The sequence below is a fragment of the Drosophila ananassae genome, chromosome 3R (assembly GCF_017639315.1).
Source record: "Drosophila ananassae strain 14024-0371.13 chromosome 3R, ASM1763931v2, whole genome shotgun sequence".
In the NCBI taxonomy this organism is placed as follows: Eukaryota; Metazoa; Arthropoda; class Insecta; order Diptera; family Drosophilidae; genus Drosophila; species Drosophila ananassae.
In genome coordinates, this window is record NC_057930.1 from 25,939,906 (window position 1) to 25,957,018 (window position 17,113).

At 43.5% G+C, this 17,113-nt stretch overlaps 2 protein-coding genes and 1 long non-coding RNA gene across 3 annotated transcripts; 2 read left to right on the forward strand and 1 right to left on the reverse strand.

Annotated features, from left to right (window-relative positions):
- Positions 1 to 210: 210 nt before the first annotated feature.
- LOC6497631 (protein croquemort) lies at positions 211 to 2,866 on the forward strand. Its single transcript, XM_001961637.4, has 4 exons — positions 211 to 678; positions 846 to 1,642; positions 1,803 to 1,896; positions 1,957 to 2,866. Exons 1-4 carry the CDS (start codon positions 250 to 252, stop codon positions 2,122 to 2,124), a joined length of 1,488 nt encoding a protein of 495 aa, XP_001961673.1. The 5' UTR covers positions 211 to 249; the 3' UTR covers positions 2,125 to 2,866.
- Positions 2,867 to 7,040: 4,174 nt separating this feature from the next.
- On the reverse strand, positions 7,041 to 8,395 carry LOC6497898. The gene is made up of 2 exons (XM_001961636.4): positions 7,582 to 8,395; positions 7,041 to 7,488 (listed from the first exon to the last, which is right to left on the reverse strand). The coding sequence occupies exons 1-2, from the start codon at positions 8,367 to 8,369 to the stop codon at positions 7,161 to 7,163; spliced, it is 1,116 nt and encodes a 371-aa protein (XP_001961672.3). The 5' UTR covers positions 8,370 to 8,395; the 3' UTR covers positions 7,041 to 7,160.
- A 3,562-nt stretch (positions 8,396 to 11,957) lies between these two features.
- LOC116654949 lies at positions 11,958 to 16,554 on the forward strand. The gene is made up of 3 exons (XR_006507445.1): positions 11,958 to 12,498; positions 12,558 to 13,917; positions 13,975 to 16,554. It is a non-coding gene; the product is annotated as an uncharacterized LOC116654949 (long non-coding RNA).
- Positions 16,555 to 17,113: the final 559 nt, after the last annotated feature.

Consider the following 17,113-nt stretch of genomic DNA (forward strand, 5'->3'; position numbering starts at 1 on the left):
GCTTTTGCTGATTAGCCTATCGGGCCCATATAAAACTTGCGAATTGAAAACAATGTTAATTATAGTTTGTAATCAGTTAACAATTTAAGTGGGAATACCATTGGGGGTATGTTTTCGAATCTTATCAAACCCTTTCGCCCCAAACATCAATAAAACCGAGAGCCTTTCTATCGCCGGCTAAGAGCCAGATTAATAACCCTGTTTCGGTAGCTTTCCAATCAGTTTGCAGAAATCAATCGCAGACGCACAATGTGCTGCAATTGCTGCAGTGTCCGCCAACAGAAGATCTGGGTCTTCAGCCTGGGTGGCCTGATCCTGGTCTTTGGGATTTTCCTGGCCACAGCCTGGCCGGCCGTATACCGTCCGTGGCTTCGCAGTATCATGCCCCTGTCGCCAGGCTCCTTCATTTACAAGCGCTGGGTCACCACGCCAGTGCCCTTGTACAGCTCGATTTACTTATTCAACTGGACCAATCCGGAGGATTTGGACACCGTGGGCGTGAAGCCCAACTTTGAGCAGCTCGGGCCGTACGTTTTCAGCGACTACAAGGTCAAGGAGGATTTGGTGTGGCAGCAGCCGGAGGTGACTTATTACGGCAAGCGCACTTGGCACTTTCTGCCCGACAAATCCAATGGCTCACTCGACGACGTGGTGGTGGCTCCGCACTTTGTGTCTTTGGTAAGAATAAGTGTTAAATATTGGTTATGGGGTCTTTAAATTTAGAGCTAAAATTTTTTGAAAGTAATAAAATATAAAGCTATCTATGCGAGTGGACTCGTGAGCTCAATAGTTCCAGTGCCAGACTATCTGTTATCCCTGCTAATCCCCGCTATTCCCCGATTTAGACAGCTGCCTCGTACTCACGCCAATTCCGACATATCCTGCGCAAGGTTATGAACTTTACCCTCAGTCGCGAGGGCGGTGACAGCAAGATGACCCACACAGCCGGCGAGTGGCTCTTTGATGGCTACTACGAGAGCCTGCTGGACTTTGTGGAGCAGCTCCACTCGCCACTGCTCCCGATTTACGACAGCAACTTCAGCTGGTTCTACGAGCGGAACAACTCCAAGACCGCCGAGGGAAACTTCACAGTGCACACCGGCCACGGAGATCTGAGCCAGTTGGGCGACATTATGCTCTGGAAGGGGGAGAACCATACTGGCTTCTATCCCGGCGAGTGCGGAAAAGTCAATGGCAGTACCGGAGAGTTGTGGTCCCCGGATCGCCGATGGGATCAGCCCACCACCATTTTCCTGCCGGACGCGGCGCGCTTCTTGAACCTGTTTCCTCGGGAAAACCTAACCATCGACGGCGTAGATTTTTGGCGGTATGAGTCCACCAATCGCACCCTTGACAATGGGCAACTGTCGCCGGACACCAAGTGCTTTTGTCTCGAGAATCGGGAGTGCCCTCGCAATGGAGTCCTGGATTACGGACCGCCAGCCTTTAACGGACCATTCTACATGTCCCATCCGCACTTTTATCTCACCGATGAGCTGTACCGGGAGAACACCACAGGACTGAGTCCGAACGCCTCGGAGCACGGCATGCATGTGATTATGGAGCCGACCCTGGGCATTCCCCTCGACCTGAGGGGCCAGCTGATGATAAGCGTGCGAGTGCAACGGGACGAAGCCATTGAGTGAGTAGAATTATCTTCAAATTAGGGGAGACTTCACTTCAAATGTTTAGCCAAACACTTCAAAAATGTAGGTTTATTTATGGGGGAGACACTTGATAGTGCTAATCTCAATCCCCCGTCAAGCCAAAAGATTAAAGTTGTTTTTGTTCTTGTTTGCCAGCTTTTTCCAAAATGTTTCTTATGATCATTATGCTCCTCTATTTACGATGCGAATGCATGGGGAACTGGACGAGGACCTGACCAAATTGCTGAAGGTGAGATGGGCAAAAAATATGTCCTAAAGAAACTATCTAACAATAACCTTTCCTTGCCAGCTTGCTTTGAATGCACCACTCATTGGCCAGCTTATTGGAATCGGATTACTTTTGATCGGCATTATAATAATCTTAACAGGTGTTTTTGTCACAAAGAATCAAAAGTGGTACCACCAACACCGAAGCACAGAGGATACCAGTCGTAAAGCAAATTTGGCTGGCAAATGATTCAAATGCACTCAAGCCGATAAGAAAGCCAAAGCAACAAAGCAGTAATCTCCCTAATCATTGGATTTTTTTAGGCCTTTTTTTAAAGCTGTTATCGTCTTTAAAGGCCGGGCCATAAAAAATGCAAACTACGTGCTCGACTGGATTATCCAATTTCGTTCAGGTGTTGCCCAGCTGTGGGAATCTAGAATTACACAAAATTATGGCCTTTCAAATATGCTAAAATTTATTAATATGTTAATAATTGTTTTTTGTTGTTCGTTCGTGAGGCTAGAATCCTTGGGCACGTAAGCTGAATACATACTTTATGGCGTACGAACTCTTTCACCACAAAAAGCAAAGCAAAAGCAGAAGCAACAGCAAAGCAAAGGCAACCGCCTCGGCAAGAAAGGCAGCAAATACCAAACTGGAAATTTGAAAAATGCCAAAAGAATATTATAAGCGACTAATTTATATGCACCAAGCACGCAAACTTACGTTTTGCACACACATTGTTGGTTGCCCATCGAAAGGACGAAGGAACAAGTTAAACAATGTATGAAAATATGAAAATTATATGACTGGCAGTATGTGTCGGCCATAACTTTAACGAAATATTTGTGCTAGGTAGTAGGTATTTTTGGATAATAAATACTTGGAAAAGCTATTCTAAAATTAAACTAAATGTTGGAATATTTTGTGGAATAGAAAGAGTACCATTTGCAGTTTAAAAACCTCATAGAATTAAATAAATTGGATTTTTTCTTATCCCGCAATGCGTTTTATTAAAGACAACTCTAAAAAAATGAAACATATACCATTATTCATATTTACTTATCATCAAACATTATTTAATAGAGTTTCCACTTCAAGGACCAACCAAAAAGTCAACATATTTTCTAATAATAATAATTTTTGTTTTCATTAAATTTCTGTGCATTTCCAAAAATTAAATGCAAAACAAGCCTAACCTTGATAAATTGCCAGAGGCATCCCATAAATGGATGTCAACACATTTATTAACATTTATTTCGAAGCAAGCTTAGTTCACCATTTAAGGATGCATTCCAGCACACTTTCTTTCTAAAAAGGACATCGTTTGATTTACGGCCCTGCATATGTTTATATTTAAAGTTTCTTTCATTTTTGTGTGACACATTTTCCCATTTCTCAATGGCTGATAATAGCCATTTTCCAAACATCACAACTCGACATGGTTTATGTATTTTCTCTGGCCTCGCAAGTGACTTCTCAAGGGTTGGCCTGTCAATTTGTATTCTATTTCGGGGCTCTATTCTGTCTTCGCAGAGCAACCACAGAGATGTGCAATTGTGCGAAGAATTTTTAATGAAATATTTAACAACAGCACCCGAAAAAAGATGGTGAGAGCCGGTAAATCAAAAAAATGTGGCAGTGCCCAGTTTGTCAGCCAGTCGGAAAAAAGTGTCCAGCAACAAGAACATTTAATTTTGGAAAATAGGTTGTCAAGGTACGCAGACTGACTGACATTTTTATACTTTTTTAATGCTCATGATACCGAACAATAACTTTAGTTGGGGCATTTTCATTTCTCATGAAAGTGGGTTTAAATTAAATTAAGTGAATCAATTGAAACTACGAGAATGTTTGACTTTCTATCTTGAAAAGGATTTAATATTAAATGTTCTGATTTTAGTAACTAGCATCTCCCACCATGAGTATCAGGAAATCGAGGCCACCTGCTTACTGTGGTTATAATTTTTTTAATGCTCCTGCGGTTTTTTTTTCCTCTAAACATAACAAGCAACAGATCGCGTCGGCGGTTGACTTCATTATTTTGACCAAATCCGAAAAACCAAGAAAAAACGCTTCAAAGCTCAGAAATGGGTGAGTGCGGTGCGGAGCGGTGTCTGTGCCATTGTTGCCTGCTGTCCGTTTATGTCGCGAAAACTTCGGTGTCCTAATCTGCTGCCTGACTTGCATACTAATTTGTTTGCTCCTCGTCGGGACAAGCCCTCCCCTTAACGGGCTGCCTTTATGGTCTTTTGGGCCGCTGACAACCCGTAGATTATGTTGTTGGCTTGGCTTTGCCTTTTGTCCGAGAGAATGTGTGTGACCAGTGTCATGTTGCCTTGGCTTACAGATTTTGGGCCAGCCAGGCCTCCCAGCTTTCCAGACACCCCATCCAGTTTGTTTATTTCAGCTGGCCGTCTATAAAACCCTGTTTAGCTGCTTAATTTTTTCCTTTGTCATGTTGACAGTCTCTCTGTCGGCTCAAGGACTCTTTTTGTTGAACGCTTGTTGGCTGTTGGCTTGTTGGGTTCATTTCTCGCACAATTTAATGTTATTTAATTGGCATTTAAGTTTGTGAAAATGCCACTGTTTGAAGCACCGATAAGGCAGACATAACATTAATGCTTAGGTCAGTTTTTATTGGGCGTCCTTGAGGCCCTAAGCAACCACATAAAATCCGGAAACAGTATAAAATATTCAAGACTAAGTCACTTGTGCAGTGTTTCATTAATTATTACCCATTTTTTAGAGCACACATTGTAAAGCACTTGTGTTAAATTTAATTCAAGAACACCAACAAATAAATCCGTCTGCAATTAATAATTTTGTGACATTTTAACTACAATGTGGAAACCGCAGCTTTTCAGCCACATCGCCCCGCACTTTGAGAATTTATGATACAATTTTCTATGCCACGTGCAACGGCTCATCCTTTTTCTATGTTTTGTTTAGCAGAGCAAATTGCATTGGGCCTTTGGCGCTGGGTCAGATGGTACAAAGTTGACAGCATCAGAAGGGAAATCTGCCGCTGGCAAAAAAGCTAAATAAACATGGACCATTGTGAACTAACGCCAAAACAACACAAAAAATCAACAGGCGAGAATTTTGTGAAAAAATTTAAAAATTCAATTTAAAAAACATTCCGGAATTTTGCCCTTCTCCCACTATTTTTTGGCCAGTATAGTGCTCATAAAACTGGTTATGGTTAGAAAACCGAATGGCGCAGCCAAACAATTTGTGTTTGTAGCTTTTATTTTCTCACCATTTCACCCTTCTATAAATTTGCGTTTCAGTTGGCTAAAATATTTACAAAACCTGAAAAGCACACAAGTAAAATATTTGGCTGCGCAAAAAAATATCTGATATAGCGCTCAAATTTAAATTAAACTGGCGAAACCAATCCGAAACTAAGTGAAGTGAAATTGAAAAGTGGAAACTAATTAAATATGAATAAATATAATACGATGCCGCCAACTAAATGAGTGCAGCAATGAATTAACTTTTCCTACTTTGTTTTCAAATGTACTGCCATAGAATTCATTTGTTCAAAAATAACGCTTACGGTTGGAAATATCCATCCGCCGGGTTTTGCATTCCAGTTAGTACAAACTCCAAACATACACTCCATAAACCTATGTTTTAGTCGAAAACAAACTGAAAATTAAATCGCCTTTTGAGAGAAGATTTCAAAATTTCAGCAATTAAAACAGCGCCTGTCCAACACTCTCATGGCGTTCCCAGCTGGCCAACTTTGGGCAACGAAATTATTACGCATACGCCATGTGAAACACAATGGGGCTGCCGAACTCATGTGTGCTGAGCGTTCTAATTGCTTGGCTTTATGAACTGAGAGCATTAAGTGCGAATGCAATATGCAGGGCATGCTTTACACGCCGGGCCGATTTCGGTTATGACGAGGCTTTAAGCTGCGCTGAAGTCAGGACACTGGCTATTGGCTGGCAGAGAGCCAGAGGCAACTTTCGAGGAGCTGGTGCGTCTTGTGCCGGTCTTGCGAAAACCATTTTCCTAAAGGGCAAAAACATTAAAGGGATCACCAAGGAAGCAGCCAAAGTGCTGGGCGCTTTTGGCCGGCAAGGAACTACATAAATTCGATGGGGAAAGTAGTTGGCCCAAACGAGCACTGGCCAACATTGTTTGGCATCGTGTCCTAGCATATGACTTTGCATATTTGAAAGGCAATTTCCACAGTGTTAGGACCATCCATGCAAATGCAATTCCGATGTATTCTGTTTATCGGACACTTCTCGCCCTTTAATGCCACTGTGCTGCCTTTATTCGCATTACATGCCAGTCCGCAAGCTCATCCCTTTCCATATCCGGCCTAAGGCATTATTTGCTCAACATTTGCAGTATCCACTGCCGGGGACAGCTGGCGTATGCTTTCAATCAACCGAACCGAATCGCAAAAATTCGCACTTCCGTATGTTCGTTTCCGCCAAATTTATCGATCAACCACCTGGCCTGGCGCCCGACCATTTTCGCACTTAAACCGCAGAAATTTTGTTAAATTTTCATTAAAAATACATTGCCTGGCAATTGCCGCAGCTGTGCCATGCTGTGTCGGCATCAAAATGTCACTGTACTTTCGCTCCGCGTCGCCGCGAGGAAGCCTTTTGCATCCGCTTTCATGAAGCCATGTGTGAAAAGTTTAGGGGGCATGGAGTAACAACGTGAGTTCTTTAAAGTGATTACAGATAAATTCTTAATCGGAAATCCCTTTGGAAAAATGAATTAAGAAGTTCGCCTGAAGCCTACAGATAGCTTAACATCACCTGGCCTGAAATAATTCACTTTGAGAGTCTAAACAATAATTATTATGGCAGCCATTTAACCAAATAAACCTGAACAACTTTAAACACATTCCACGCAGTGCTGTCCATCAGCTTTTAAATCAATACACCCTGCAATTCAACACAATTGACTATTCCTGGTGCTCATTTGTCAAATATATCGGAATAACGAAGCACGAAATGCTATTCGCATTCCCCAGAACCCAGGACACAGGCCCATCATTGCCATAATTGTTAACCACATGCCATTTATGCCACACTGCAGGACTGCCGGCTTTCCATAATTTATTTACATATATAGATGCATGTGACTTAATGCCGGAGCCGGGCATTTAATTAAGTAAGGCAAATCCATAGCCTTGGAATGCTCGTGGGTTTATTGGTCGAGTATCACTGCAACATTTAATAATGTCAATTCCATTTGAGTTGTGTGTGCGTTGATTTAGTTAAGGCTGTGGCTTATTGCCGGCCAATTTACAGCTCTGTCTGCTCCGGCTGCTCCGTCCGGGCCTGCCGGACAGCGTAGGTCAGCTGGAAGCCTGTTTCGGAGGCACTCGACTGAGCGTCGCTGGAAAAGTGCATCACAAACGGCGGACGTGCCACCAACTCCTGCCCCGAGAGGTTGCTGCCACAGTAGAAGCTGGCCTGTAGCTCCGGCCGACTGACCATGAACGCGTTCGGAATGCTCAGGTAGTCGGACACTCGACCGGTAGTCTTCACTGTACTGCGACAGTCGGTGTCGTAGGCCGGTCCTGGTGCATCTGAATTGGCCTTGGACAGCGCAAAGTGATCGATCTTATACCTATTGGAAAGGGGCTAGAGTTATTTCGGTTTCTATCTTTGACTCACTCGTAGAATTCCCCAAAAACTTTATCTTTTCTGACTCATCACTAACCTTATCTCGTCGTCGGCCGCTCCCTTTATACAAATGGAGTACCTCGTGCTGGGCATGTAGATGCCACCTGCGAAGTTGAAGCTGACAATGCCCCCAGTTTGGGTCCTGAAGTACTGATCGCAGCCCAGAGGAGCCAGGAGTTCTAGGTCGGCCATCGAAGGCGAGGTCAGGGACTGTATTAGCTGAGCAGCGGGTCCCGACCCGGACCCCAAGCCCGATTGGCCACCAAATATGGTCCTTGGCAACAGGTTTCCCAGAAAGGGCAGTATGGGACGAACCGTGGGCAACTGCACAGCAGGTCGACGGGTTGCCACAGCAGCCGATTCGAGGGGACACTCCAGTTGGGTGAGGGTCAACTGCCACGAGGACTGGCCGGAAAGACCGCTGGCTAGGCGGAAGAGTAGCTGCAGCTCCTGGCCTCGGCGGAGGGGGAAGTACAAGTGCTGACCGTTACTGCGACCACAAAGTCGAAATCGCTGAATCTGCACAAAAGCGCGGCACTCTAGCAGCTGGGTAGTCGCATTCAACTGCGGCTGCGGCAAGTCCAATCGCTCGAAATCAACGCGCACCTGACACACCTGGCTGCTCCACGGGGCCACGCGGTACTGGCAACTGTCCAACTTGGCCAATTCGCCTGTCGCCGGGCTGCGGATAACGATGCGCTTCTGGCGGACACTTGTTCCCAAATTGCAGGACACCGTCTGACAGCGGACAGGTGTAAATGAGGGTGAAAATGCGAGGGCCAGCCACACCACCAACGGCAGCGGCAGCAGCAGTTGAAATTCCATTTTGTTCGAATTGTTAGAGCGCTCCGATTGGGGCATTTTCGCTGAGCAGCGCTTTTATATCAATTTCTGAGAGCAATTGTATCTTATGGCAGATAACTGCCATTGACATTCGGGCGATAACGTTCCGAAGATGTTACTTGGCGATAATGTATCTGAAGCATGGCAAATGGTGATGCGTCCCTGGGAGTTTCGTTGTGAAATTTTCAAAGTGGGGAGCAGAAAGTTTTTGCTGAGTTTTTGTGTCTTTAAAGGGCGACTCTACTCTTCAGCTTAAAGTCTTAAAGTATCAGGTGAACATAATTATACAAGTTTGTTTTTAGCTTTCCCATTCAACGACCATCTTACTTACTTCCTTAATTCAAGTGAAATGTCTCCCCCGCTGGATGGCGGTGTAATCATTATCGAATAAATAATGCGATGGAAAGAAATGCCAGGTATGCATGCAATCAGACAGTTTCCCCGCCCTCACCAGATAACATTTGTTCTCTTTTGGTTTAAGCCTTTTGCTTTTTTCCAAATAGGAATTCATTGCCCAAACGTTTTATCAATAAATGCCACAAGGAAGTTTTACGCACATTTTATGACAAAGGCAGGCGAAGAGGCGTTTATGGGGGACTTACACCTTTTATGAGGTCGCCCTGCCACGCTTCTTGGCAGCGCTTAGAGCCGCTCCTTGGAGGACCTCGGCGCACGTAAAACAATAAAATTCCCGGCATTTATATGAGCATACCTTTGATTGTGTATGAAGTAGAAAGTGGGAAGTATTGGAGGAGCAAGCGTTTTGCATATTTTGCGGCATAGTTTACCACTTGTAATTAAAATTAAATACCCCCGGCCCCCGGTACTTGTATTAAATTTCATTTTATGTTAAACACAAAAACGGCCTGACAAAAAATACTGCCGAGGTGGCGTTAAAATTAAACAAACGACCAAATAATACTTGAATTGCATGCACATCCAGATTAACATATCAACAGCAACAAAAAATGTCATAAACCATGAAAAAAATAAATATTCACAGCAAGGATGCACTGCCGTGCCAGCACCGCCGTGCCCAGAAAGTGCAGCATTGCACACTATGGTACACATTTGCGTTCAAGTTTCAAAAATTTATGGCCCAAGTACAAGCCCAGTTTAAAAACAAAGCCAGCCCAGCTACAACCGGCTAGAACCTTCAAAAATATATATTTACGTTTGTGTGTATATTTATGAAGCACAAAAAGCCATAGAGCTCGTGCAGCCGTCGCATAAAAATGAAAACTATGTACTAATAAGCAAAAACAAGGTGGAAAAAATGGCTGGCTAACATCGTTAACTGAAGGAAACTGGTAAACGCCAACAGGCGAAAAATGGCGTATACTCTGCCAGGAACTCCCAATGCCCTTCCTATGGAGCGTCGTTCGGCCCAAGGCAGAGCTTCTTTGAGAGGAATTTGGGTTTTGGCCAGCCTATTTGTTGCATCCTACAGATTTTAAGCTCTTGTTTCTCTTCAAAATCTTTTTATAAAACTTTGTAAAGCTTGTTCTCACATTCTTCAACCTGTCACGCCCACTATGTCCTGCATACATATGCACTCCCAGCAGACTTCATCAGCAATTTGTAATACCTACTTCCAAGGGCATTCCCAAAGCCGCAAAGAAAAGCAAAAACACGAAAAACGAATACGAAAACTTTTGTTGTAACCGCAGCGCTGCTGTGCTCACGTATTTATGTCAATGTTTTGTTTTAGTTGTTGTTGGCAGGCCACCTTCGCCCCTCGTCCTGCCTCCCAGTTGCATGTCGTGGCCACTTGCACTACCTTTAACCCATGGCGAAGGAAGAAGTGACGCCCATTCTGTTCTGGCCGGGTCGAGGGCTTCACTGCCTTCTGCTCTCTGTTCTCTGTTCTCGACTCCAGTCAGCTTTATGTGATCAACAACTTGTTTGTTGCGGGCAGGAGTGGGGGCGGTGCCAAAAACAAATGCTCAACTACAAGTGCCGAATGTCGAAGGACATGCCAACGCACCACCAGAAAATATGTCTCTTTGAATCTTACCTAGGCACAGAATATTTGATGGGAAGCGTTGATAAGAGTAAGAGTTTGATAAGATCCGCGAAGGCGTTCAGCCTCCTCTCAAGATATGCTTTTATGTTTTTCTTTTATTCACATTTTTTTATAAAGGCCACCTTATTTACTCGTCAAATATTTTATTTTTTTTATGAATTATCTAAAAATTGGAAATTTCTCTAACAAAGAATAAGAAAATGGCCGTAAACCTATTTGTTTCAGTGCCAAAAATGTCTTCAAGTTTCGGGCAAAACCCTGAGTTCTTAGCACTTTTTTGGAGTTTTATTTCCCTTTTTTTTTTGTTAAACCCCTGCTCCATAAAAATAATGTCCTGTTGTCCTTGCAACTTCAAATGGCAATTGCCGTTGCCCCGTTTTCGCCGCTTGATCGAAATTTAGTGGCAAAAGTTTCAGCTGCGAGCTGCGCGAAACTGTGCCGCATAAAAAGCCAATTAAGTGACATTCGATTGGTTTGCATACATATGGCGCAGATTACAAGGGCGGCCACTTTTCATGCCGCGTCGGGGGGGTGCTGCCACGCCCCAATCATAAATATAAACAACGCGACGACGGTGGCGCGGGCGGCACGGGCGGCGACGGTGGCGTTGACTTTGCCATCTAAAATGGAAATCTACCGGTAACAAGTACATGCATATTTTCCGGCTCGTGTTGATTTTCCTTGCCAGCCTTCTTCCTTCGTGTTTGCTTATCAAGTGCAAATGCATGCAAGCTGCAAAAAATAGAGGAGCAAACGAATAACGAATAACGAAAACAGCAACAATAATATCAACAAACAGCGCTACCAGATAGGCAGCGAAACACCCAGCGACGTGTTGCGCCCAGGTCCTTAGTCCTTGCAGTCAAGAAAAACGAGTTGTTTCCGGCACTCAAACACTTCTGATTGCGATTCCAAAAAATACGCAAGAAATATGCAGAGGAATGAGGCAGCGCTATAAATTTAAATGCAATCGCATTAAGGGAGCAACAAATAAAAGAGTAAAGGCATTCCGGCGAGGAGTTTCGGTTTTCCAAAAATTTATGTAGCATACTATTCCGTGCGCAAATTCACTTGAACTTGAACTTGCTCCTCTAGTGGTTTTTTTTTAGTAAACATTTCAATATATCTAATCCTTATTGGAAACTGATGGCCTCAAATTTCTTAGCTCTATCATTTCATTATTTCGATATATGTTCAGGGTATTGTGTATCGGAACTTAGGAACACTTCCCATCTATTTTTATTTTTGTGTTTTTCCAGAATGATGTTGACAAGCCCAAGAAAGCAAATTGAAAACTTCATGTAAATAAAGCAGACAGAGCAGGGCTCTTTGCAGCGCCGGACAGCTTTCTTTTGGCTTGCATTTAATTTAATGCATTCTGGCCATCAACATCACCATTGTAATAAACTTTTTGCCATTGTTATTACTTTCAAAGTTTCCTCCCGAAGGGAGAAAACTTAAAGCAAGTAATAACTCCTGCAACCTTGAGTTAGAGATGTTAAAGGGCTCCTTTACCCAGTCAGTACGACACAAATTAATGGACAATCAAGTAGCCTGCTAACCAAACTTCGAAAAAGCCACGCTCATCAGTCAAAGCCCTTTCACTGAGCCAACTCAGACGGGGCTTATTTATGTGCGTCTGCTGCAGGAAGCATGAATTGACTTTGTGACTTTATAGTTAGGCGCCATGCCAGCGCTTATCCTGCTCTTTAGGACAAGTCGTCCTTTCTGCGAGCATAATGTGTGCATGACAGTCAGCTCATCCTTTACTACAGCCCTCCGCCGACCCTCACATCTGACCGTGCGTCAATGCCAGAGAAAAGGACATTGTTGCCACCCGGCGATGCACGATGCACGATGCAGCATGCACCCTCCACTTGATGCCAGGCGGCGCACAATGTGTCTTTTGATTTCCGCAAACTGTAAGCTTGGTGAATGCCAACCGCAAGCCGCAGGAATGAGGATGATTTGAAAGCAATACGCACTCCCTGGTCGGAAAGCGAATGTTTCGAATTCCATACGCGGAGCCTTTGGGAAATTTGATACACGAAGGTTTGACTGGAAGGCTTTAATCTTTTAACAACTGTATGTACAAGGTTCTCTTTTCAGTATTACAATAATTTCATGTTTCTATTCGTAATCAGCTTAGACTAATAAGCATTCATGTTACATTAAATGAAGGCCTTCGTTCGATAGGCCGATTATAATCAAGTTTTCTCTGGCGGAAAATTGAACTCAAAACATTTCAATTAAAGATCGAGTTGCAAATTACTCTCAACTTATAAGTCAAAATAAGCTCATATGGACTGCCCATAAAAAGTCAACCCCTCAGCCTGCAAATAAGACCTGCAAACAAATGAAAGCCAATGCAACCACAAATCAATGGCTCACACTGCGTATACGCAATGTTCATTCTGAATGTAGGCCAATATTGGCAGAATACTTTGACAGAATACAATATTGGCCACTATGCTAATTCCTGGCCAGCAATTGACGTATGTTGACTCCTGGCTGCTCCTAGTTTGTTAATCCGAAAAGCATGTAATTTCTATTTATCTATGCAGATGTCATGGCTAATTGATTTTGCAAGAATTCGGCCATTTGTTTGTTTGCTTTCGGACGACAGACCGAGTCAAGAGTACACAAAATAGTTGATAAATAATTTAAAATTACAACTCCGAAACTCGAATGATGTGCAGGCACTTGATATCGCAGCGCCAATGGCTTTTTTATGCGTGTTTGTGGCCACGTTCACGTAATGCACATAAAGTTGCGGATGCTCGTGGCAGAGCCACACGGCGTATACTTAATACACACGTATGCCCTGCGTGACTGCCGCAAGGCAACATGGAAGATCTGCTCGCTGCAGGATGCAGGACTGCAAAAGAAATCAACTTAAAATGTGCAAATTGTTTATACGGCGACCCCTCTGCGGGCAAACACAAACATATTTATAGTATATGCAATGGATGGGTTAAAGTATGTGCCGGACATTGAATAAGATTAATGAAGGTTTACTTTCGGCTCCATCTCCCTCTCGGACATTTTGTTTTTATGTTTGGTTTGGGTCGGCCGCCTGCTGCGGTCACGTGGTCTGGCCGCAGGATGATGCTACTCCCTCCTGAACCGCCCAGCCTCCCATCTGCCCATCCACTCTTCTGCTGCTACTAAAATATTTTTGCAGTCGGCCTCTGCTTGTTCTGCGGTTGGTGTAAACGAAAAACATATTTCAATGATGCATGCCACCCCCGAAAACAACATCAAGCAGGCGTTGCCCCCGTTGCCTCGTTTGCCCGGCCAACCAATAAACTGGCCAACAACAAGCTCGGGCCAGGATCTGCAAGAAGGAGATGAAGCTGCCGACCACAAACAACTGTCAGGGACATGTTGCAAATGTGACAATTTTATTGGTCTGTCAAGAAAATATAAAAAAAATTGAAAAATTCATATGAATGAATGGACATGGGCCTTAAACTCTGTATACAATATAAAAACCCATTATAAGTACTTATTTCCTTCTAAAAGCAGATCAAATTTAGATAAACTTTATTACCTTTTAAGATCTGCGCACTAATTCAATTACAATAAAATGTAAGCCAACTCTGGAAACTTTTTATCTTCCGCTTGCAACATTTCTATCAGCATAATCATTTCGCAAATTTGCCCAAGGATTCTCCAAGGAAACCGCAACTCCCCGCGGAGGAAAATATAAGAAACGTAGAGCAAGTAAACCGGCAGACATATTTAATTATAAATGCAGTTTGCAACTTTCCGCAAGAAACATAGAGAGAGAGTAAAATAGGGGAATGTGAAAACTTGGCCATAAAGTACTTACTGGTAATCAGCTGGGCAACACTCCTGAGCCACTTTCTTCTAAGCCAGCTCTCCAAATTGCAGTTTAATGAGCTCATTGACAGGTGCTGGCAACAGAGCTGAAGAAGCAGAAGCAGAAAGAATGAAGTGAGCTCGAGGGATAAATGGAGTGTAATTCCCAGCTAAAGCAAATGCAATATTAATCACCGGTTTTAAACCAAAATTTCTCGCATATTCCCACCAGCCAGACCTCATCGCTTTTTTTAAAATTTTTTCTTGCATTTTTGTGTGCGCACCGCCAGAATTCCATTTTTTAATTAACCGCCAGAGGACTGGAGAGCAGAGATGTTGGCCCCGGAGACCTGGTTGTCAGTTTACCTGAATGTGGAGTTCTGTTGACATTTGCCACCGTCATGCGACATTTTGAATATGGTCTGGCCGGAATACATAACACATATACATATATTGCGTAAGTATATATTCATGTGCTGCGGCAAGAGTTGAGGAGCCGTGACAGCTGTTGCAGGAGTAGTTTTTAAGTAGCTGCTAATGAGTCGGTAACTTTCAGTCCCACAAGTTTTGAGGCAATCTTCTTAGGGCAACACTTTATTCAAAGCAGAACAACGCTTCCCACTTCGAAAGTTAATTTTTTGCTTCAAGATGTGCACTTTATTCGATACCCCCCCCCAACATAACCCTCGATTTTAAGCCAGAATATGTGCACACTATACTAAAATAACATAAAGACATCTTCTCGTACTTGCCAGCACTCTCGTTCGCATATCCTTCGTCCTTGGCGCAGCTGGAGCAAGTGCACTGGTCTCAGGGGTGGGGCGGACGTGGCAGAGAACAATGGCTAACAATGTTACGCATACGACACGGGTGCCGCAGGAAAGGTCCGAAGGAAACGGCGATAAATGGAAACATTCGCGAGCAATTATGTTACATCAGCTATGGAAAATCCGAAGAAGGTGATTTTCTGCCTTCCCTTCCATTTTTTATGCAGCTCTCCGCACTTGGCGTTAAATTAAAAACAAGGAAACAGGAAGCGGGATTACGATATAAATACTAAGCACAAAGAGAGCAACAGAGGAATAGGGAAACAGGCAGAGGGAGGAGAGCAGAAGGAAACCGAGTTTTCACCGTATAAATTCACACTAAACTGGGGATTTCGAATGGATTTTCCGAGGCTGAGACAACAATGGCATACTCGGCATAATCGCCGAGTGAATGAAAGCGCAGCATCATCGAAGGCGACGGCAGTGCTGACGGGTGACAAGGATATGGCGGGAAAAGACAGTGGGGGAGAAGGGGCAGGCCGGCAAAGCAATCCCGGAGATGACGACCATGACAGGCGGAACAAACGAGCAGGAGCAGGAGTCCGTGTATGGAGCGGCAGCCGGATAACAGCTGTTGCGGAACCATTCCCGGCATAGTTTACTCAGCACTCTTTAGCCAAATATATATTTACCACACCCCGCCCCCACTCCCTTTCCCCAAAAGAGCCAGTCGCGTTATAAATCGCATTAAGTGGATCATACTTTGCATATGAAGTGCCCCAACTGGCAAGCCTCCCACCCGGCCCCACCAACTGACAGACGACCATGTTAGGGATGGCATGTACTGTTCTTGGAATTATTCAAAAAGACAAAAAAAGTAGTGAGCATCAAGGAGCATACAGATATCTGGAGATTGCTTGAGCCGTTTCGTGTTTCTGAAAATTCTATCAAAAGTTATTAAGGGTATGGGGATAACCAACAAGACTTACTGCGATATTTGGCAATGTTATGCCAGTTTTTATCGGATCTTTAAGCGGAATACCCCATTGAAATGGGGAATGAATACCTTCGATTGCAATTTTTTTCAGATTTTGCGTCCATTTTTCCATGGGACTTCCTTAAGAATTTGGAGAAACCACGGAAGTGCCCTATATGGCTCAGAAGAATATCTATATCTTTCTTATTTTTTATCGGATCCTTGAGCGGAATACCCCAATCGAATTGTAGATCTATTCTCCATCAATCTGCATTAAAACCTTCGATTGAAATTTTTTTCAGATTTTGCGTCCATTTTTCCATGGGACTGCCTAGAGAATTGGGAAAAACCACGGAAGTGCCCCATATAACCCTAATTTTTATCGGATCCTTGAGCGGAATACCTCAATGGAATTGTCAAATGCTCCATCAAGCTGCCTTATTTTAGCTTTCCTTTATATTTTTTAAACTTTTGGAATATGTAATATATGGAATTTATATTCATTTTCAATCAATCTTTAAAAGCTTACCAACCTTTTAAAATATAATATAACGTCTAGTTTAAAGAGCTTTTCCCATCTCTAATTCTATATCTCGCCCAGAAAGAAGGATACCGATAAAAAGAAAGCACTTTAACATAACAAAGGACTCGAACAGCATCGCCAAATGAACGGCAACGCAATCAAAATTCAAAAGTTTCATTTGCAGGTAAATGGTGGATTTACTTGGGGGATTTTAGTGCCCTGCCACCTCATCGTCCCCGGCGCCCTTTTCGTCCTTGTTGTCAATTGTTTGGCAGCGCATGATGAATGACGCCGATAGCGTTTCACGATGATAGCGAAAATTTGTAGCCGCATTAACTTGCCACCGTGAAGTTTCTCGCTTCCCGCCTGCCACCTGCTGGTCTCAGTTTCAGCTTCTGGGGCCAAAGGTCAATACAGGTTGGCTGCGAGATCTTAATGGGAATGCTAAGTAGAGCATAGTTGTAAATTATGCGAAAAACTTTTTCACCTCTCACTCCTTTTGCGGGATATTTGGCTTTGCTACAAAAAATTATGAAAAATACACTTCCATCAACCTAAATCATTTTTATCCCAGATATGGCATTCATTTTATGAATTGATAGCTGTAGT